General features: G+C 44.9%; 1 protein-coding gene, 1 long non-coding RNA gene and 1 pseudogene across 3 annotated transcripts in view; 2 read left to right on the top strand and 1 right to left on the bottom strand.

The window, feature by feature from the left end:
- Nucleotides 1-24137, bottom strand: part of LOC143817346 (protein XNDC1N-like) — a 313063-nt pseudogene that overhangs the window by 198490 nt on the left and 90436 nt on the right. The window lies entirely within an intron of this gene.
- Nucleotides 14552-15997, top strand: LOC143818601 (uncharacterized). Its single transcript, XR_013224632.1, has 3 exons — nt 14552-14659; nt 15664-15788; nt 15870-15997. It is a non-coding gene; the product is annotated as an uncharacterized LOC143818601 (long non-coding RNA).
- Nucleotides 16414-18141, top strand: LOC143818600 (uncharacterized). The gene is made up of 2 exons (XM_077299855.1): nt 16414-16844; nt 17247-18141. Exons 1-2 carry the CDS (start codon nt 16775-16777, stop codon nt 18050-18052), a joined length of 876 nt encoding a protein of 291 aa, XP_077155970.1. The 5' UTR covers nt 16414-16774; the 3' UTR covers nt 18053-18141.

Below are 24137 nucleotides of genomic sequence, written 5' to 3'. Positions count from 1 at the left end.
GAGACAGCAAAGCACACACAAGTCACCAGTACCACCAGCAACCACCAGGGAGCCCAAAAAGCGGATACACAACAGTACCCCCCCCTTAAGGAGGGGGCACCGAACCCTCACGAGAACCGCCAGGGCGATCTGGATGAGCCCTATGAAAGGCACGAACCAAATCCGAGGCATGAACATCAGAGGCAGTTACCCAAGAATTATCTTCCTGACCATAGCCCTTCCATTTAACCAGATATTGAAGTCTCCGTCTGGAAATACGGGAATCCAAGATCTTCTCTACAACGTACTCCAATTCACCCTCCACCAGCACAGGAGCAGGAGGTTCAGTAGAAGGAACCACCGGTACCTCATATCTCCGCAACAACGACCGATGGAATACATTATGGATAGCGAAAGATGCCGGGAGGTCCAAACGAAAGGACACAGGGTTAAGTATCTCCAAAATCCTATAAGGACCGATGAACCGAGGCTTAAACTTAGGAGAAGAAACCCTCATAGGGACAAAACGGGAAGACAACCACACCAAGTCCCCAACACGAAGGCGAGGACCAACACGACGACGGCGGTTAGCAAACTGCTGAGTCCTCTCCTGGGACAACTTCAAATTGTCCACCACTTGTCCCCAAATCTGATGCAACCGATCCACCACCGCATCCACTCCAGGACAATCCGAAGATTCCACCTGACCAGATGAAAAACGAGGATGAAACCCTGAATTGCAAAAGAAAGGAGAAACCAAAGTGGCAGAACTAGCCCGATTATTAAGAGCAAATTCCGCCAACGGCAAAAAGGCAACCCAGTCATCCTGATCCGCAGACACAAAACACCTCAAATAAGTCTCCAAAGTTTGATTAGTTCGCTCCGTCTGGCCATTAGTCTGAGGATGGAATGCAGACGAAAAAGACAAATCAATGCCCAACCTGGCACAGAATGCCCACCAAAATCTAGACACGAACTGGGTTCCCCTGTCAGAAACGATGTTTTCCGGAATACCATGCAAGCGAACCACATTTTGAAAAAATAGAGGGACCAACTCAGATGAGGAAGGCAACTTAGGCAATGGTACCAAATGAACCATTTTAGAAAAACGGTCACACACCACCCAGATGACAGACATCTTCTGAGAAACAGGGAGATCAGAAATAAAGTCGATAGAGATGTGCGTCCAAGGCCTCTTCGGAACAGGCAAGGGCAACAATAACCCACTAGCCCTAGAACAACAAGGCTTGGCCCGAGCACACACATCACAAGACTGCACAAAAACACGCACATCCCGAGACAGGGAAGGCCACCAGAAGGATCTAGCCACCAAATCTCTGGTACCAAAAATTCCAGGATGACCTGCCAGCGAAGAAGAATGAACTTCCGAGATGACTCTACTGGTCCAATCATCAGGAACAAACAGTCTACCAGGCGGACAACGATCAGGTCTATCCGCCTGAAATTCTTGCAAAGCACGTCGCAGATCTGGGGAGACAGCAGACAAAACCACCCCATCCTTAAGGACACCAGCAGGTTCAGAGTCCCCAGGAGAGTCAGGCTCAAAACTCCTAGAAAGAGCATCTGCCTTAACATTTTTAGAACCCGGTAAGTATGAAACCACAAAATTAAACCGAGAAAAAAACAACGACCATCGTGCCTGTCTAGGATTCAGGCGCCTAGCAGACTCTAGATAAATCAGATTCTTGTGATCAGTCAAAACTACCACCTGATGTCTGGCACCCTCAAGCGCCCACTTCATGGCCAAAAGCTCCCGATTACCAACATCATAGTTTCGCTCGGCGGCCGAAAATTTTCGAGAAAAGAACGCACAAGCTCTCATCACTGAGCAGTCGAAACTTTTCTGCGACAAAACCGCCCCCGCTCCGATCTCGGAAGCATCGACCTCAACCTGAAAGGGAAGAGAAACATCAGGCTGGCGCAACACAGGGGCAGACAAAAAGCGGCGCTTAAGCTCCCGAAAGGCCTCCACAGCAGCAGGGGACCAATTGGCAACATCAGCACCCTTTTTGGTCAAATCCGTCAGAGGTTTAGCAACGCCAGAAAAACCAGTTATAAATCGACGATAAAAATTAGCAAAGCCCAAGAATTTCTGAAGACTCTTAAGAGAAGCAGGCTGCGTCCAGTCACAAATAGCCCGAACCTTGACAGGGTCCATCTCAACAGAAGAAGGGGAAAAAATGTACCCCAAAAAGGAAATCTTTTGAACCCCAAAAACTCACTTTGAACCCTTTACACACAAAGAATTCTCCCGCAAAACCTGAAAAACCCTCCTGACCTGTTGAACATGAGACTCCCAGTCATCAGAAAAAATCAAAATATCATCCAAATACACAATCATAAATTTATCCAAATATTCACGGAAAATATCATGCATTAAGGACTGAAAGACTGAAGGTGCATTAGAAAGGCCGAAAGGCATTACTAAATACTCAAAATGGCCCTCAGGCGTATTAAATGCGGTTTTCCACTCATCCCCCTGCTTAATTCGCACCAAATTATACGCCCCACGAAGATCAATCTTAGAGAACCACTTAGCCTTATGCGAGCAAACAAGTCATTCAGCAAAGGCAACGGATACTGATATTTGACTGTAATTTTATTCAGGAGTCGATAATCAATACAAGGCCTCAGAGAGCCATCCTTTTTAGATACAAAGAAAAAACCAGCTCCTAAAGGAGATGAAGAAGGACGAATATGTCCCTTTTCCAGGGACTCCTTAATATACTCTCGCATAGCAGCATGTTCAGGTACAGATAAGTTAAACAAACGACCCTTTGGAAATTTACTACCAGGAATCAGATCTATGGCGCAATCACAATCTCTGTGGGGAGGGAGTGAACCAATTTTTGGCTCCTCAAAAATATCACGATAATCAGACAAAAATGCCGCAATCTCAGAGGGAATAGATGACGAAATGGAAACCAAAGGTATGTCCCCATGAGCCCCCCACATCCCCAGCTTAACACAGACATTGTTTTCCAGTCAAGGACTGGGTTATGAGATTGTAACCATGGTAATCCAAGCACCAAAACATCATGCAAATTGTACAACACAAGGAAGCGAATCACCTCCTGATGGTCTGGAGTCATACGCATAGTCACTTGCGTCCAGAATTGTGGTTTATTACAAGCCAAAGGCGTAGAATCAATACCCTTCAGAGGTATAGGGACTTCCAGAGGCTCTAAATCAAACCCACAGCGCCTGGCAAAGGACTAATCCATAAGACTCAGAGCGGCGCCAGAGTCCACATAGGCATCCACGGTAATAACTGATAATGAACAAATCAAGGTTACAGACAGAATAAATTTAGACTGTAAAGTGCCAATTGAAATAGACTTGTCAACCTTCCTTGTACGTTTAGAGCATGCTGATATAACATGAGCAGAATCACCACAATAGAAGCATAACCCATTTTTACGCCTATAATTCTGCCGCTCGCTTCTGGACAGAATTCTGTCACATTGCATTTTCTCTGGCGTCTCTTCAGAAGATACCGCCAAATGGTGCACGGGTTTGCGCTCCCGCAAACGCCGATCAATCTGAATAGCCATTGTCATGGACTCATTCAGACCTGTGGGCGCAGGGAACCCGACCATAACATCTTTAACGGCATCAGAAAGGCCCTCTCTGAAATTTGCCGCTAGGGCGCACTCATTCCACTGAGTAAGCACAGACCATCTACGAAATTTTTGGCAGTATATCTCAGCTTCATCTTGCCCTTGAGATAGGGCTATCAAAGCTTTTTCAGCTTGAATCTCCAAATTAGGTTCCTCATAAAGCAACCCTAAAGCCAGAAAAAACGCATCCACATTGAGCAACGCAGGATCCCCTGGTGTCAATGAAAATGCCCAATTTTGAGGGTCACCTCGCAGCAAAGAAATTACAATCTTAACCTGCTGGACAGGATCTCCAGAGGAGTGAGGTCTGAGAGAAAGGAACAATTTACAATTATATTTGAAATTCAGGAACCGAGATCTATCTCCGGAAAACACCTCTGGTGTAGGAATTTTAGGTTCAGACATCGGAGTATGTATAACAAAATCTTGTAAATTTTGAACCTTGGTAGCAAGATTATTTAAACCTACAGCCAAACTCTGAGGGTCCATCTTTAAACAGGTGAAATCAGAGCCATTCAAGGATTAGAAGGAGAGAAAGGCAAAGGCTGTAATTAGAGCTGAAATACAACTGATCCAACTATGGAGCAAGCATAGGGGGAAAAAAAAAAAAAAAATCTACAGACTTCTTTTTTCTCTCCTTTCTTCTGCCAATAACTTTAACATGGGCCGGTCATACTGTCATGATTCCCAATGGCAAGGAAATATCAGAACACAAAAATAACGGACGAGCTCTGGGTGATGGAATCTCGAGCTGACCGTGAGCTAAATCTACCACACAACTAATAGTAGCCAGGGAGCATACCTACGACTTCCTAGATGCCACGCGCCAGCCGGAGGACTAACTACGCCTGGTAGAGGAAGGAACAGACCTGGCTTACCTCTAGGGAAATACCCCAAAAGATGATAGCAGCCCCCCACATGTAATAACGGTGAGTTAAGAGGAAAAGACATACACAGTATGAAAGTAGATTTAGCAAAGTGAGGTCCACTTACTAGATAGCAGAAGGATACAAAAGAGGACTTCACGGTCAACTGAAAACCCTTTCAAAAAAACCATCCTGAAATTACTTTAAGACTCCTGTGTCAACTCATGACACAGGAGTGGCAATTTCAGCCCGCAAGAGCTTCCAGCTACAGAGAATAACAAAAACTGCAAACTGGACAAAAGATACAAAACAAAAGGACAAAGTCCACTTAGCTGATCAGCAGACTAGTAGCAGGAACATGCAACCGAAGGCTCTGGTTACAATGATGACCGGCAAGGAAATGACTGGAGAGCAAGGCTAAATAGGAAACTCCCAAACACTGATGGGAGCAGGTGAACTGAGACAGCAAAGCACACACAAGTCACCAGTACCACCAGCAACCACCAGGGAGCCCAAAAAGCGGATACACAACAGATCAGCAAGGGCCAGGACCGCAGAGTATGAAGGATAAAAGGCAGACAAGCAAAACAAGAAGCAACAGAAGATACAGAGTCAGGAGTGCGGATAAACACTCAGTGTCCTGGCCCAGGCCAGGTTTATATAGATTTGGGGGTGTCTGGCCAATTGGCAACAAAATCCTGCTTCTGAGCATGCTCAGTGTAAAAAAACGTATTGCAGCGCTGCATTGCGTCGTACGACATATGTCGACGGATCCTGCGTCCATAGGCTTCCACTGTAGCCAACGACACATGCCGCAGGATGCGTCGTGACACTTTTTTAGGCGGAGACAAAAAACGTTACAATCAACGTTTTTTCCAATCTTCGACACATATGTCGTACGACGTACACGACGTATGACAATCTGTCGCAATGCGTTGCCAATACAAGTCTATGGGAAAAAAACGCATCCTGCGGGACATTTTGCAGGATGGGTTTTTTCCACAAAACGACGCATTTCGACGTCTGCAGAAAAACGCTAGTGTGAAAGTAGCCTTATATACAAGTCATTACCCTGGAAAGGATGTACCTCAACATATTTCCCAGGAAAATCCATTTTGGTTTCATTTCTGTATGTTTTAATGTGCGCCTGTAAAAATGGCATGACATTGTTCACAACAGTGACCTGGGGGTCAGAAATTCTTCTAGGAGTCTTCCCCACTATGTTCCCGTGTCATTTGAGAACTGTTCCCATAGATTTCCGATGTTTTGATACCCTAAAAAGACCTCCGGGGGGTTAAGGCAAAAAAGCTCAGGTTTCCTATAGACTTACATTGGGCTCGTTGCTCAGGTCGAGCATCCAAGCATTCCAATCTGCTCGACCCGAGCAACAAGCACCCGAGCATTTTAGTGCTCGCTCATCACTAGTCCTAGTATTTCTGGTACCTGAGAAAATGGTACTAGAGATGTCAGTGACATATACAATTATTACAGCTTGTGTGCATCTTACTGTACATGCATTTAACCCCTTCATGACCCAGCCTATTTTGGCCTTAATGACCTTGCCGTTTTTTGCAATTCTGACCAGTGTCCCTTTATGAGGTAATAACTCAGGAACGCTTCAACGGATCCTAGCGATTCTGAGATTGTTTTTTCGTGACATATTGGGCTTCATGTTAGTGGTAAATTTAGGTCGATAATTTCTGAGTTTATTTGTGAAAAAAACGGAAATTTTGCGAAAATTTTGAAAATTTCGCAATTTTCACATTTTGAATTTTTATTCTGTTAAACCAGAGAGTTATGTGACACAAAATAGTTAATAAATAATGTTTCCCACATGTCTACTTTACATCAGCACAATTTTGGAAACAAATTTTTTTTTTGCTAGGAAGTTATAAGGGTTAAAATTTGACCAGTGATTTCTCATTTTTACAACAAAATTTACAAAACCATTTTTTTTAGGGACCACCTCACATTTGAAGTCATTTTGAGGGTTCTATATGGCTGAAAATACCCAAAAGTGACACCATTCTAAAAACTGCACCCCTCAAGGTGCTCAAAACCACATTCAAGAAGTTTATTAACCCTTCAGGTGTTTCACAGCAGCAGAAGCAACATGGAAGTAAAAAATGAACATTTAACTTTTTAGTCACAAAAATGATCTTTTAGCAACAATTTTTTTATTTTCCCAAGGGTAAAAGGAGAAACTGGACCACGGACGTTGTTGTCCAATTTGTCCTGAGTACGCTGATACCTCATATGTGGGGGTAAACCACTGTTTGGGCGCACGGCAGGGCTCAGAAGGGAAGGAGCGCCATTTGACTTTTTGAATGAAAAATTGGCTCCAATCTTTAGCGGACACCATGTCGCGTTTGGAGAGCCCCCGTGTGCCTAAACATTGGAGCTCCCCCACAAGTGACCCCATTTTGGAAACTAGACCCCCCAAGGAACTTATCTAGTAGCATAGTGAGCACTTTAAACCCCCAGGTGCTTCACAAATTGATCCGTAAAAATGAAAAAGTACTTTTTTTTCACAAAAAAATTATTTTAGGCTCAATTTTTTCATTTTCACATGGGCAACAGGATAAAATGGATCCTAAATTTTGTTGGGCAATTTCTCATGAGTACACCGATACCTCACATGTGGGGGTAAACCACTGTTTGGGCACATGGTAAGGCTCGGAATGGAAGGAACGCCATTTGACTTTTTGAATGAAAAATTATCTCCATCGTTAGCTGACACAATGTCGCGTTTGGAAAGCCCCTGTGTGCCTAAACATTGGAGCTCCTCCACAAGTGACCCCATTTTGTAAACTAGACCCCCCAAGGAACTTATCTAGAGGCATAGTGAGCACTTTAAACCCCCAGGTGCTTCACAAATTGATCAGCAAAAATGAAAAAGTACTTTTTTTTCACACAAAATTTCTTTTAGCCTCAATTCTTTCATTTTCACATGGGCAACAGGATAAAATGGATCCTAAAATTTGTTGGGCAATTTCTCCTGAGTACGATGATACTCCATATGTGGGGGTAAACCACTGTTTGGGCGCACGGCAGGGCTCGGAAGGGGAGGCGTGCCATTTGACTTTTTGAATGGAAAATTAGCTCCAATCGTTAGCGGACACCATGTCGCGTTTGGAGAGCCCCTGTGTGCCTAAACATTGGAGCTCCCCTACAAGTGACCCCATTTTGGAAACTAGACCCCCCAAGGAACTTATCTAGATGCATAGTGAGCACTTATAACCCCCAGGTGCTTCACAGAAGTTTATAACGCAGAGCAGTGAAAATAAAAAATAATTTTTCTTTCCTCAAAAAAGATTTTTAGCCCAGAATTTTTTATTTTCCCAAGGGTAATAGGAGAAATTGGACCCCAAAAGTTGTTGTCCAGTTTCTCCTGAGTACGCTGATACCCCATATGTGGGGGTAAACCACTGTTTTGGCACACGTCGGGGTTCAGAAGGGAAGTAGTGACGTTTTGAAATGCAGACTTTGATGGAATGCTCTGCGGGCGTCAGGTTGCGTTTGCAGAGCCCCTGATGTGCCTAAACAGTAGGAACTCCCCGCAAGTGACTCCATTTTGGAAACTAGACCCCCAAGGGAACTTATCTAGATGTGTGGTGAGCACTTTGAACCCCCAAGTGCTTCAACAGAAGTTTATAACGCAGAGCCGTGAAAATAATAAATGTGTTTCCTTTCCTCAAAAATATTTTTTTAGCCCAGAATTTTTTATTTTTGCAAGAGTAACAGGAGAAATTGGACCCCAAAAGTTGTTGCCCAGTTTGTTGTGAGTACGCTGATACCCCATATGTGGGGGTAAACCACTGTTTGGGCACACGTCAGGGCTCGGAAGGGAAGAAGTGACATTTGAAATGCAGACTTTGATGGAATGGTCTGCGGGCGTCACATTGCATTTGCAGAGCCCCTGATGTGCCTAAACAGTAGAAACCCCCCACAAGTGACCCCATTTTGGAAACTAGACCCCCCAAGGAACTTATCTAGATGTGTGATGAGCACGTTCAACCCCCAAGTGCTTCACAGAAGTTTACAACGCAGTGCCGTGAAAGTAAAAAATCATTTTTCTTTCCTCAAAAAAGATGTTTTAGCAAGCAATTTTTTATTTTCACAAGGGTAACAGGAGAAATTGGACCCCAATATTTGTTGCCCAGTTTGTTGTGAGTACGCTGATACCCCATATGTGGGGGTAAACCACTGTTTGGGCACACGTCAGGGCTCGGAAGGGAAGTAGTGACATTTGAAATGCAGACTTTGATGGAATGGTCTGCGGGCGTCACATTGCATTTGCAGAGCCCCTGATGTGCCTAAACAGTAGAAACCCCCCACAAGTGACCCCATTTTGGAAACTAGACCCCCCAAGGAACTTATCTAGATGTGTGATGAGCACGTTCAACCCCCAAGTGCTTCACAGAAGTTTACAACGCAGAGCCGTGAAAGTAAAAAATCATTTTTCTTTCCTCAAAAAAGATGTTTTAGCAAGCAATTTTTTATTTTCACAAGGGTAACAGGAGAAATTGGACCCCAATATTTGTTGCCCAGTTTGTTGTGAGTATGCTGATACCCCATATGTGGGGGTAAACCACTGTTTGGGCACACGTCAGGGCTCGGAAGGGAAGTAGTGACATTTGAAATGCAGACTTTGATGGAATGGTCTGCGGGCGTCACATTGCATTTGCAGAGCCCCTGATGTGCCTAAACAGTAGAAACCCCCCACAAGTGACCCCATTTTGGAAACTAGACCCCCGAAGGAACTTATCTAGATGTGTGGTGAGCACTTTCAACCCCCAAGTGCTTCACAGAAGTTTATAACGCAGAGCCGTGAAAATAAAAAATAATTGTTCTTTCCTCAAAAATTATGTTTTAGCAAGTAATTTTTTTATTTTTGCAAGGGTAACAGGAGAAATTGGACCCCAAGTTGTTGCCCAGTTTGTCCTGAGTACGCTGGTACCCCAAATGTGGGGGTAAACCACTGTTTGGGCACACGTCGGGGCTTGGAAGGGAGGGAGCACCATTTGACTTTTTGAACGCAAGATTGGCTGGAATCAATGGTGGCGCCATGTGTTATGATCCCAATGGCAGAGGATCTCAGAGATTACAGCAAAGTCTGCAAACATAAATACCAGCTCATAGGGAAGTGGTAACTAGGCTGACCATATACCTGATCCTAGCACAAACAACTAACAGTAGCCGGGGAACGTGCCTACGTTGATTCTAGACGTCTCGCGCCAGCCGGAGAACTAACTAACCCTGTCAGGGAAAATAAGACCTCTCTTGCCTCCAGAGAAAAGACCCCAAAGTTATAATACAAGCCCCCAACAAATAATAACGGTGAGGTAAGAAGAAAAGACAAACGTAAGAATGAACTAGATTTTAGCAAAGAGAGGCCCACTGACTAATAGCAGAAGATAGTAAGATGACTTATATGGTCAGCAAAAAACCCTGCAAAATATCCACGCTGAATATCCAAGAACCCCCGAACCGACTAACGGTGAGGGGGGAGAATATCAGCCCCCTAGAGCTTCCAGCGATATCAGGAATCACATTTTGTACAAGCTGGACAAAAATATGAACAATGCAAATAAACAAAAAATAAGAAAGCAGGACGTAGCTTATCTTGCAAAGAACCAGGACCTGAAGACAGGAGCAAACAGAAATGAACTGATTACAACGATGCCAGGCGCTGGACTGAGAATCCAGGAAGTTTAAATAGCAACACCCCAGGCCTAACGAACAGGTGAGTACCAACCTGGGAAAAGACAATCCAAGTGCCAAACCACTAGTGACCACAAGAGGGACCCAAGAAGTATAGTTCACAACAGCCATGTTGCGTTTGGAGACCCCTGATGTGCCTAAACAGTGGAAACCCCTCAATTCTAACTTCAACACTAACCCCAACACACCCCTAATCCTAATTCCAACTGTAGCCATAACCCTAATCACAACCCTAACCCCAACACACCCCTAACCACAACCCTAACCGCAACACACCTGTAACCCTAATCCCAACCCTAACCCTAATCCCAACCCTAACCACAACTGTAACCCCAACACACCCCTAACCCTATCCGTAACCCTAACCACAAGCCTAATCTTAACCCTATTTCCAACCCTAGCCCTAATTCCAACCCTAACTCTAATTCCAACCCTAACCCTAAGGCTATGTGCCCACGTTGCGGATTCGTGTGAGATTTTTCCGCACGATTTTTGAAAAATCTGCAGGTAAAAGGCACTGCGTTTTACCTGCGGATTTACAGCAGATTTCCAGTGTTTTTTTGTGCGGATTTCACCTGCGGATTCCTATTGAGGAACAGGTGTAAAACGCTGCGGAATCCGCACAAAGAATTGACATGCTGCGGAAAATACAACGCAGCGTTTCTGCACGGAATTTTCCGCACCATGGGCACAGCGGATTTGGTTTTCCATAGGTGTACATGGTACTGTGAACCTGATGGAAAACTGCTACGAATTCGCAGCGGCCAATCCGCTGCGGATCCGCGGTCAATCCGCTGCTGATCCGCGGCCAATCCGCTGCCAAATCCGCACTGTGTGCACATGCCATAACCCTAACCCTACCCCTACCCGTAACCCTACCCCTACCCCTAGTTCTAACCCTAACCCTAGTGGAAAAAGAAAAAAAAATATTTTCTTTATTTTATTATTGTCCCTACCTATGGGGGTGATAAAGGGGGGGGGTTATTTATTATTTTTTTATTTTGATCGCTGTGATAGAACCTACCACAGCGATCAAAATGTACTTTTTTGGCGGGCGCACTGCCATTTTGGAAGATGGCGGCGCCCATGGAGAAGACGGACCGACACCGGGAGCCTCGGTAAGTATAAGGGGGGGAGATCGGGGCACGGGGGGGGCGTCGGAGTACGGGGGGTGACATAGGAGCACGGGGGGAGCGGACAGGAGGACGGGGGAGCGGAGCACAGGACGGAGGGGACTACGGGACAGATTGGTGGCTTGGGGGGGCGATCGGTGGGGTGGGGGGGGGGTGTCACTTCAGTGAAATATTACAATCCAGCCATGGCCGATGATATTGCAGCATCGGCCATGGCTGGATTGTAATATTTCACCAGTTTTTTAGGTGAAATATTACAAATCGCTGATTGGCTGTTGAAAGTGAAACTGCCAATCAGAGCGATCGTAGCCACGGGGGGGGGGGGTGAAGCCACCCTCCCCTGGGCTGAAGCACCACTCCCCCTGTCCCTGCAGATCGGGTGAAATTGGAGTTAACCCTTTCACCCGATCTGCAGGGACGCGATCATTCCATGACGCATACGCTGCGTCACAGGTCGGATTGGCACCGACTTTCATGACGCAGCGTATGCGTCAAAGGTCGGGAAGGGGTTAAAAGAAAAAATGGTGTGAGACCCCGTGTAATTTTCTTAACCAGCAGAGGGAAAGCCGACGGCTGGGGCAGATGTTTATAGCCTGGGAAGGGGATAATACCCATGGAGCATCCCAGGTTCTTAATATCAGCTCACAACTGTATACTTAGCTTTTACAGGTATACCATGTCAACTCACTCAAACCTTAGCGGGACCGTGACTCGGGCTTGAGGAGGTCAAGATTGCTGACATACTAACGCCGGCCCAAAAGCAACAATTTAGGGAACTGCTGCAGGAGAACTGGGACCTGCTCTCGGAGTTGCCAGACGCACAGAGGCGTTGAACATGACGTGCTAACAGAGCCGCATATAAGGGAAAACCTCAAATCCTACAGAATCCCCGAACCACACCAGGAGATAATTTCCAAGGAGGTGAAGAGAATGCTGGACCTCGAGGTGATAGAGGAATCAAGAAGTGGCTGGTCAAGTCCCATCGTCCTCGTATCGAAGCCCAATGGCGAGTGGCGATTTTGTAATGACCTCCGCAGGCTCAATGAGGTGTCCAGTGTACCCAATGTCCCGTGTGGATGAACTCACATGGGATGTTAAATACCTGGTAATGAGAATCAGGCAGTGTCTCTTAGGAGAGCAGGAACTCCAACTGTGCGGGTCAACTGCAGGGGAATCCTGCAGGGAAAGGACTCATATGGGCTGTGTTTTCTTCGTTTTACCTTTATGCCAGCAAGTCTCGGTTTATTTTGCTGAACCCGTCAAGGTTTATGCTATCCACAATAAACCAGCAGGTGATCATCTACCAGAATGTTTCCTCTGTCTACCTGGGAAAGCAGCGGAGTGTGTCAACCCCTCACAACATGTACAGAAAGCTGCACACACACTGTACTAATTGTATATGTCACTGACATCTATATATCCATCTATTCTATGTGTATAACCCATATATCTGTATCTATGTGTGTAATCCATCTCTTCTAGACTGTCGGGTCCCAGTGTCATTTTAGAGTACGTGGCTGCTGAATTGCCGGCTTTTCTTCTATCTATATAATATATATACATATATATGTGTGTGTCACTGACATCTATATATCTATGTACTCTGTGTATATATCTATCCTATTTATTCTAACCTGTCACTCTGATTTTACTGTATGCGGCACATAAATTACTGGCTTTTTATCTATCTATAATCTATAATCTATCAATTATCTATCATCAATCTATTATCTATGTACCTATCTCACTATCAATTATCTATCTATTATCTATTTATTATCATCTATCTATTATCTATCATCTATTATCTATTTATCTATTATCTATTTATCATCTACTTTAAAATACTTTAGTGACAATACAATTATTTTCCCGCACTTTTACTGAATTTTACATGTAAAAGTAAAATGCTCGTGTTCCCGATCACGAATCCGCATGTGCCACATTCGTGCCCAATTTATGTTTGTCGATCGTTTTACAAACATATTCGCTCATGTCCTGTCATCACTTCTATCATGGAAATGCCCCTTTGACTAACGTTATCATCCATCCAATAGACTGTATGAGGACATGAGGTCCTGGTGATGGTCGGCCTGGAATCACATGATGACACAATTCCCAGAACACTGCCCCCTATCAGTGGAAATGTGAGAAAATCCAATAATGACACCAAATGCTTGAAGACTTTATCCTGAGCACTAGATTATATAGTTCAATGTATCTTTCTAGACAGAATGAGAAGATAAAAGAAACTGTCAAAAAAGATGAAATATGTTATAATGTCATATGATGAGAATTGGAAATGGGAAAAGCTCAGCCAAACCTCTGTAACCACCGGCTGTAATCTAACACCTGGAAATTGCCAGGATGTTATTTCATTCATCCCTATTTGTGCCTCCATCATTATCAGCTGCTTTATAAGAGGCAGATAGTGAGAGAAAAAGTATTGGTTATTCCGCTGCATTGTGACATCGTCACTTACCTTATATGGAAGCGGGCAGTGATGTCACACAGGTGAGTGATGATGTCACAATAGAGCGGAACCTTAAAAACCCTCCGTTCCATCTCACTGGCTCAGACTTGGTATTTGTGTCTTCTGACAACACTTACCTAGTTTTTCTCCTTGTGAGATTAGCGATTTACTTGTGGAATAGCATATACATTCTCTATTAGTGGATTTTTAAAATCTGCATTAGCGGAATACTTCTGGATTTTCCTGAAGATTACTGACTGAGGACTTCTCCATCTGGAGGTAAATCTATTGAGGCTGTTAGGAATCTAGAAGTTTTTCTCCTGATTCCTTTCCTTGTATTCTGGTGGATGGGAAGCGGCCATTGCCCCTGGAGATGAGTAACTCGTCCGGCACAAATCACGGCACAATACAACAGAAAAAAACGTTTTCATGAATATTTTTATTTACAATTCATGAAACAAATCCAGTCCTCAGTGACCGGATATAAGAGTAGGAATGGCCGAGAGAAAACCAGGGAGCAAATATCAGTGTCCAGCAATTTACAGGGGGACGAGGGGAGATTTCCTTTATTAATAAATAGTAGTAATAATAATGGCAGCCAGCGCTCTACCTGTATGGGGCAGGGCGGGCTGCACCAGGGATTATAACGTGTAATATGGCTCCAATGTTTTCTCCTCCCCTTCAGATCTCCCTCCTGACTCTGTCTGGTCCAGGACCACAGAGGCGACGTCAGCTCCTGGCTGTCTGGTCCAGGACCACAGAGGGGACATCAGTCACCACCTACATAAGCTGAGAAGAGAACGTCAGCGTGCACAGGACCCCGCAGAGCCGGACATCTGTAGAGTGAGTATAATGGCGGACGAGCTGCCGCCTCCGGGGTCCATCTTCTTACACTAATTAGATAAGTGGAGGAGGCCGGACCACGGCTGTCGGCACCGACCACTGAGTTAGGCCAGAATTGCACCTGACAACCTGCCACATTTAACCACTATCATTCGGCTACTTGTTGGCTGATTGTCGGGTGTCTGATGCCATTAAGGCAGTTCTTACTGCTGGAAAATACTGACCAAATACTGAGCATGTGAACGTGGCCTAAAGCTGAAAATTATTTGGTTTAGATCTGAAATAAAACTTGTGTCAGAGTATAATGTAGCCCCCCCCCTGATAAAATATAATGTAGCCCCCCTCATAAAATATAATGCAGCCCTCATAGAGTATAATGCATCCCCTCCCATAGAGTATAATGTAGCCCCCTTATATAATATAATGCAGCCCCCTCATAGAATATAATGCAGCCCCCCATAGAGTATAATGCAAACTCCCATAGAATATAATGTAGCCCCCTCATATAATATAATGCAGCCCCTCCATAGAATATAATACAGCCCCACAGTACTACAGTCTTATGGCCACCAGTACTAACTGATATATATATATCCCACAATCCTCACCTCTCCTCCTCATTCCCCCGTGGTTCCAGACTCTGCTCCAGTCTCAGCAGCTGCACTGCCATCTGCCCGGCACACAGTATGAGGTGACATCATCGCGCACCGGCTGTGTCAGAGGCAGAGGGCAATGATGGAGCAGGGAGTATCATCTGATGCCCTCTCCTCTATTATTGCACCTATGATGCCGATACAGTTGAATGCGGCACATGCTGGGGGCAGCAGCGGTGGAGCAGCAGGCGACAGGAGGAAGGAGCCGACTGCTGCGGCTAAAGCCTGTGCCCGCTGCTAAAGAGAAATGAATATTCACTGCTCCCCACGCCCATGGCCAGTCCGACCCGGGCTCTACACACAGAACTGAGAAATAAAATGGTAAAAACTCATCTGTTCCTTATACTACAGGTGGAATAATTCTCTACTGCTGGAAGGTTCTCAAAGTTTTACTTGTTGAGCGTTGAAAACTCCAAGTGTAAACTTTGTTCTGGATTAGGAATCTTATTTCCATCGGGAATTCACCAGATATTACTGTAAGTATTCTGAGGTCATAACAAACATTTCCTGCCTAAAAATAAAAGAATAAAATCTGACCGATCTATTGTTCCTTTTAGGGTTGATAAACGACTACAGAGCTGAAATCTTGACAAGAAGATCCCTGTCGATTACTAAGATCACAGCTGAATTCTGTAGCACTACTAGTGACATCACATTTCTTGGATTTACAAGAAGAGTAAAGTAGTTAGATACTTTTCTGTAACATTTAAGTCTAAGTTGCAATGTGTGACCATGATGTGAGGAATAGCGCCATTTCCGCCCATTATATGGCTTGTATGGTATTTTGTATTGTTCTACAGTTTTCACCCTACAGTCACTATCTCTAATTTGCATTTGTCTTTGAATTGGTGTCTCCCGCACAAAAAGTATTTTACCTCTTTCCTTAGGTAGCACAGAGCCATGGAGGAAAGTATATATCAGTACTGAGCATTGCAGCTGTGAATCCAGCTCTGGTCTAAGCTAATATACCTGCTAGAATCCTGCAGGACAATGATTCTGTGCTTCCTCCTAGCAGTGCTCCTCCTCTGCCTCCTAACTTGTGAAATCTCTGTGCAGAGCAAGACGGATTACAGGAGGTTATTCAGAGTTAATGAGCTCAGGAGACGGGGAAGGGAAGGAATTGACCCATAAGAATAGATTAAAGCCGATTTCTCTGATATCATATGTTACAAAGTTTCTTATAATCACTTATACTAGTGATTTATACAATTTGTTGCCGGGCAGTTCCCATGTAAACACTTTCTCGATGTTTTGCGGCTTCATCTTCTCGTCCTTCCATACTACTTATGGTCACTACTTTTTGGCTTTTGCTGTTTATTGTCCTATAACTTTTTTCCATTTGTGGATTATTTTGCAGGACTTCTCGCGCACTGAGTGACTTCTGCGTGTTGCTCTGCGCTGTGAGATCTGCGACTATTGTGCGCCGGAAGAGCACTTTACTGAACACTTTTGAGGAGAAACCATGAGTTCTCGGGAATTGAGGCAGCTGATCATGGACAACATTGCATGGATGAACCGGCCAGAAAACCGAAGTAAGTGAACCTTTACAATGTAAGGGGTGTGTGTGGGGGGATTATACCGGGGTCTTTTTATCGTCACCCCAGTAACAACAGGTTCCACTCTCTAGTTCTTTCCATAAGAGGAGTTAGAAATATTTCTGCCTGTATACTGGGGACAATGTTAGACGGGGAACTAAACTAATAACTCTGGGTATTGTAGTAGTGACGATCGGTGGGGTCCGGACCCTCAGACCAGCACACATCGCTCACAACAGGGGTCAACGTGCTTAGATAATTCTTGGGTCTGTGCAGAGCGGTGTACTGGCCCAGTAAAAAGTTATAGAGAAATAATAGATAGATAATAGATGATAGATACATTTGTACCTGTCATTTATGATATTTTCTGTAATTATAATACATGGTTTTTCTCTTCAGATCAGAGCCCTGTGATCGGAAGACTCAGGTCGTCTCAGACAAGAGGAGGAAGGATTGAAGATGACAGAGATTATTTACCTTCTCCAGAGAGAAGAAGAAGAGTTAGAGACCCATCCAGGCGCTCAGTACCAGAGGAGACCAGACACAGGAGCCGTTCGCCACATAGGCCGCTACCTGACCGTCCCATCTCTCCTGAGCCTTTACCACCGACCACGCGCCCTGACAATCTCAGGCCTGCGGAAGTTTTACCACCGACCACGCTCCCTGACAATCTCAGGCCTGCGGAAGCTTTACCACCGACCACGCTCCCTGACAATCTCAGGCCTGCGGAAGCTTTACCACCGACCACGCTCCCTGACCGTCACAGTTCTGCTGATGCGTCACTACCGAGCAGCAGCAATAACAGGAGTGGTGGAAATGAAGCGGCAACCACCTCCGGGGCCGATCCTCAGCCAAGGTTTATTCCACCATCCGTGGGCACAGATGCTGAGAATCAGGCCGGATTAGATTTAGATGAGGATACAACACCACCGCAGGCTGCACCCCTGCGGAGGAGAGGACGGCGGAGAGGAATGACAAGGATACGGCAAATCGAATGCCTTCCTACCAGGAGCGCCACAGGCCAGGAGGAGATTCCTTCTTGTGCCATATGCCTAGGTGATTATGAAGTAGGTGAGCAGCTTATTGTGCTGCCCTGCCGACATCTTTTTCATCAGAGCTGCATTACACCATGGCTCCGCCAAAACCGCTACTGTCCTTACTGCCGCCAAAACTGTTTCCAACAGAACAGACAGAGAAGAGCATAAATCCCAACATGTGCTCGTGTACCCATCCCCAATATATATTTATTTCCTTTATTAATGATTTTTACTAAATAAAATGTATGTTTTTTATACTTATGAAGTCAGCACTCCATTTTTTCAGTTTTCTATGTTACCAGGAGTTTCTTCGTGTACTGCCCTATTGATACATTTATAGAGGAACAGTCACACGATGCAACTACTTTTTACCTATTTATGCATCATTTCCGGAATTTTCTAAACTACATCGATGATATGTCCGTCACTGCATTACAGAATCCATTTAGCTCTAGTGGTCCCCATACTTGCCATAATCCGTTCTGCAATTTCTGAGGCAACACCTCTATTAAATCTGTGGACAGTTTGCTCCAATTACAAAACAAGCACTAAATCTATTGTACTACTTCTAATCTGATTTACTACGCTGCACGTGAGTGTCCATATATATGGGGGTGCACTACACTATAGAGGCTGCCTATGGGGGTGCATTATATTAGGGGCTGCATTATACTATAGAGGCTGCCTATGGGGCTGCGTTATACTATAGAGGCTGCCTATGGGGGTGCATTATATTAGGGGCTGCATTATACTATAGAGGCTGCCTATGGGGCTGCGTTATACTATAGAGGCTGCCTATAGGGGTGCATTATATTAGGGGCTGCATTACACTATAGAGGCTGCCTATAGGGGTGCATTATATTAGGGGCTGCATTATACTATAGAGGCTGCCTATGGGGGTGCATTATATTAGGGGCTGCATTACACTATAGAGGCTGCCTATGGGGGTGCATTATATTAGGGGCTGCATTATACTATAGAGGCTGCCTATGGGGCTGCGTTATACTATAGAGGCTGCCTATGGGGGAGCATTATATTACATTATACTAGGGGGTGCATTATATTATAGAAGCTGCCTTTGGAGGTGCATTATATTAGGGGCTGAATTATACTATAGAGGCTGCCTGTGGCGGTGCATTATATTATAGAGGCTGTCTATGGGATGCATTATACTATAAAGGCTGCGTTTGGGGGCTGCATTATACTATAAAGGCTGCCTGTGGGGGTGCATTATACTATAGAGGCTGCCTATGGGCCTATATTATACTATAGAGGCTGCCTATGGGGGGGGGCATTATATTAGAGGCTGCCTTACACTATAGAGTCTGCATTATACTATAGAGTCTGCCTATGGGGGATGCATTATACTACAGAGTCGGCCTATGGGGGATGCATTATACTATATAGGCTGCCTATGGTGGTACATTATATTAGGGGCTGCATTATGCTATAGAGTCTGCCTATGGGGGTGCATTATACTATAGAGTCTGCCTATGGCGGGTGCACTATGCTATAGAGGCTGCCTATAGGGGTGCATTACATTAGGGGCTGCATTATACTATAGTCTCCTTATGGGAGGTACATTATACTATAGAGTCTGCCTACGGGGGGTGCATTATACTATGGAGTCTGACTACAGGGGGTGCATTACACTTTAGAGTCTGCCTATGGCGGGTGCATTATGCTATAGAGGCTGCCTATGAGGTTGCATTATATTAGGGGCTGCATTATACTATAGAGGCTGCCTATGGGGGTGAATTATATTAGGAGCTGAATTATATTATAGAATTGTTATCAATAAAAGATCCAAAAATAATTATGTGCTTAAACATTGGGCTTATTAGCCACATCAGCGCCACCAGTCCTTCCTATTTCTTATATTAGGTCGATGTCTGGGAAACAGATTACTGAAAATAAGGTCTTAGAATCTTGATAGAATCGCTGACCGTCTGAAAAACCCAAAGATTTTAATCAATGACCAGTTTGACTAGAATCGGAGAAAGAAGTATTGCTCGTTCCTGTCTCAGAGATTCACCTTCTGGTCTTTTCCTTCCTACTGAGATTCAATATTGTGTGTAGCTTACAAAATAAATAGGCCTTTTCACGTTTCTCTTCCTCATTCCCCTTTTTCTTATCTACCACTGTTTCTGGAGAGATGGAATCACTAAGCCGTAGGTCAGAGTGACAGAAAGGAACATGGATCAGTGTCATGATTCCCAATGGCAAGGAAACATCAGAACACAAAAATAACGGACGAGCTCTGGGTGATGGAATCTCGAGCTGACCGTGAGCTAAATCTACCACACAACTAATAGTAGCCAGGGAGCATACCTACGACTTCCTAGATGCCACGCGCCAGCCGGAGGACTAACTACGCCTGGTAGAGGAAGGAACAGACCTGGCTTACCTCTAGGGAAATACCCCAAAAGATGATAGCAGCCCCCCACATGTAATAACGGTGAGTTAAGAGGAAAAGACATACACAGTATGAAAGTAGATTTAGCAAAGAGAGGTCCACTTACTAGATAGCAGAAGGATACAAAAGAGGACTTCACGGTCAACTGAAAACCCTTTCAAAAAAACCATCCTGAAATTACTTTAAGACTCCTGTGTCAACTCATGACACAGGAGTGGCAATTTCAGCCCGCAAGAGCTTCCAGCTACAGAGAATAACAAAAACTGCAAACTGGACAAAAGATACAAAACAAAAGGACAAAGTCCACTTAGCTGATCAGCAGACTAGTAGCAGGAACATGCAACCGAAGGCTCTGGTTACAATGATGACCGGCAAGGAAATGACTGGAGAGCAAGGCTAAATAGGAAACTCCCAAACACTGATGGGAGCAGGTGAACTGAGACAGCAAAGCACACACAAGTCACCAGTACCACCAGCAACCACCAGGGAGCCCAAAAAGCGGATACACAACAGTACCCCCCCCTTAAGGAGGGGGCACCGAACCCTCACGAGAACCGCCAGGGCGATCTGGATGAGCCCTATGAAAGGCACGAACCAAATCCGAGGCATGAACATCAGAGGCAGTTACCCAAGAATTATCTTCCTGACCATAGCCCTTCCATTTAACCAGATATTGAAGTCTCCGTCTGGAAATACGGGAATCCAAGATCTTCTCTACAACGTACTCCAATTCACCCTCCACCAGCACAGGAGCAGGAGGTTCAGTAGAAGGAACCACCGGTACCTCATATCTCCGCAACAACGACCGATGGAATACATTATGGATAGCGAAAGATGCCGGGAGGTCCAAACGAAAGGACACAGGGTTAAGTATCTCCAAAATCCTATAAGGACCGATGAACCGAGGCTTAAACTTAGGAGAAGAAACCCTCATAGGGACAAAACGGGAAGACAACCACACCAAGTCCCCAACACGAAGGCGAGGACCAACACGACGACGGCGGTTAGCAAACTGCTGAGTCCTCTCCTGGGACAACTTCAAATTGTCCACCACTTGTCCCCAAATCTGATGCAACCGATCCACCACCGCATCCACTCCAGGACAATCCGAAGATTCCACCTGACCAGATGAAAAACGAGGATGAAACCCTGAATTGCAAAAGAAAGGAGAAACCAAAGTGGCAGAACTAGCCCGATTATTAAGAGCAAGTTCCGCCAACGGCAAAAAGGCAACCCAGTCATCCTGATCCGCAGACACAAAACACCTCAAATAAGTCTCCAAAGTTTGATTAGTTCGCTCCGTCTGGCCATTAGTCTGAGGATGGAATGCAGACGAAAAAGACAAATCAATGCCCAACCTGGCACAGAATGCCCACCAAAATCTAGACACGAACTGGGTTCCCCTGTCAGAAACGATGTTTTCCGGAATACCATGCAAGCGAACCACATTTTGAAAAAATAGAGGGACCAACTCAGATGAGGAAGGCAACTTAGGCAATGGTACCAAATGAACCATTTTAGAAAAACGGTCACACACCACCCAGATGACAGACATCTTCTGAGAAACAGGGAGATCAGAAATAAAGTCGATAGAGATGTGCGTCCAAGGCCTCTTCGGAACAGGCAAGGGCAACAATAACCCACTAGCCCTAGAACAACAAGGCTTGGCCCGAGCACACACATCACAAGACTGCACAAAAACACGCACATCCCGAGACAGGGAAGGCCACCAGAAGGATCTAGCCACCAAATCTCTGGTACCAAAAATTCCAGGATGACCTGCCAGCGAAGAAGAATGAACTTCCGAGATGACTCTACTGGTCCAATCATCAGGAACAAACAGTCTACCAGGCGGACAACGATCAGGTCTATCCGCCTGAAATTCTTGCAAAGCACGTCGCAGATCTGGGGAGACAGCAGACAAAACCACCCCATCCTTAAGGACACCAGCAGGTTCAGAGTCCCCAGGAGAGTCAGGCTCAAAACTCCTAGAAAGAGCATCTGCCTTAACATTTTTAGAACCCGGTAAGTATGAAACCACAAAATTAAACCGAGAAAAAAACAACGACCATCGTGCCTGTCTAGGATTCAGGCGCCTAGCAGACTCTAGATAAATCAGATTCTTGTGATCAGTCAAAACTACCACCTGATGTCTGGCACCCTCAAGCCAATGACGCCACTCCTCAAATGCCCACTTCATGGCCAAAAGCTCCCGATTACCAACATCATAGTTTCGCTCGGCGGCCGAAAATTTTCGAGAAAAGAACGCACAAGCTCTCATCACTGAGCAGTCGGAACTTTTCTGCGACAAAACCGCCCCCGCTCCGATCTCGGAAGCATCGACCTCAACCTGAAAGGGAAGAGAAACATCAGGCTGGCGCAACACAGGGGCAGACAAAAAGCGGCGCTTAAGCTCCCGAAAGGCCACAGCAGCAGGGGACCAATTGGCAACATCAGCACCCTTTTTGGTCAAATCCGTCAGAGGTTTAGCAACGCCAGAAAAACCAGTTATAAATCGACGATAAAAATTAGCAAAGCCCAAGAATTTCTGAAGACTCTTAAGAGAAGCAGGCTGCGTCCAGTCACAAATAGCCCGAACCTTGACAGGGTCCATCTCAACAGAAGAAGGGGAAAAAATGTACCCCAAAAAGGAAATCTTTTGAACCCCAAAAACTCACTTTGAACCCTTTACACACAAAGAATTCTCCCGCAAAACCTGAAAAACCCTCCTGACCTGTTGAACATGAGACTCCCAGTCATCAGAAAAAATCAAAATATCATCCAAATACACAATCATAAATTTATCCAAATATTCACGGAAAATATCATGCATTAAGGACTGAAAGACTGAAGGTGCATTAGAAAGGCCGAAAGGCATTACTAAATACTCAAAATGGCCCTCAGGCGTATTAAATGCGGTTTTCCACTCATCCCCCTGCTTAATTCGCACCAAATTATACGCCCCACGAAGATCAATCTTAGAGAACCACTTAGCCTTATGCGAGCAAACAAGTCATTCAGCAAAGGCAACGGATACTGATATTTGACTGTAATTTTATTCAGGAGTCGATAATCAATACAAGGCCTCAGAGAGCCATCCTTTTTAGATACAAAGAAAAAACCAGCTCCTAAAGGAGATGAAGAAGGACGAATATGTCCCTTTTCCAGGGACTCCTTAATATACTCTCGCATAGCAGCATGTTCAGGTACAGATAAGTTAAACAAACGACCCTTTGGAAATTTACTGCCAGGAATCAGATCTATGGCGCAATCACAATCTCTGTGGGGAGGGAGTGAACCAATTTTTGGCTCCTCAAAAATATCACGATAATCAGACAAAAATGCCGCAATCTCAGAGGGAATAGATGACGAAATGGAAACCAAAGGTATGTCCCCATGAGCCCCCGACATCCCCAGCTTAACACAGACATTGTTTTCCAGTCAAGGACTGGGTTATGAGATTGTAACCATGGTAATCCAAGCACCAAAACATCATGCAAATTGTACAACACAAGGAAGCGAATCACCTCCTGATGGTCTGGAGTCATACGCATAGTCACTTGCGTCCAGAATTGTGGTTTATTACAAGCCAAAGGCGTAGAATCAATACCCTTCAGAGGTATAGGGACTTCCAGAGGCTCTAAATCAAACCCACAGCGCCTGGCAAAGGACCAATCCATAAGACTCAGAGCGGCGCCAGAGTCCACATAGGCATCCACGGTAATAACTGATAATGAACAAATCAAGGTTACAGACAGAATAAATTTAGACTGTAAAGTGCCAATTGAAATAGACTTGTCAACCTTCCTTGTACGTTTAGAGCATGCTGATATAACA

Source organism: Ranitomeya variabilis, chromosome 3 (genome assembly GCF_051348905.1).
Source record: "Ranitomeya variabilis isolate aRanVar5 chromosome 3, aRanVar5.hap1, whole genome shotgun sequence".
Classification (NCBI taxonomy): Eukaryota; Metazoa; Chordata; class Amphibia; order Anura; family Dendrobatidae; genus Ranitomeya; species Ranitomeya variabilis.
Note: the sequence above shows the minus strand (reverse complement) of the source record. Positions and strands in the feature narration are given on the sequence as shown.

Coding starts and splice junctions, on each gene's coding strand:
- LOC143818600 (XM_077299855.1), top strand. CDS start 16,775: ATGAGTTCTCGGGAATTGAGGCAGCTGATCATGGACAACATTGCATGG. Junction 16,845..17,246: donor GAACCGGCCAGAAAACCGAA/GTAAGTGAACCT, acceptor TTTTCTCTTCAG/ATCAGAGCCCTGTGATCGGA.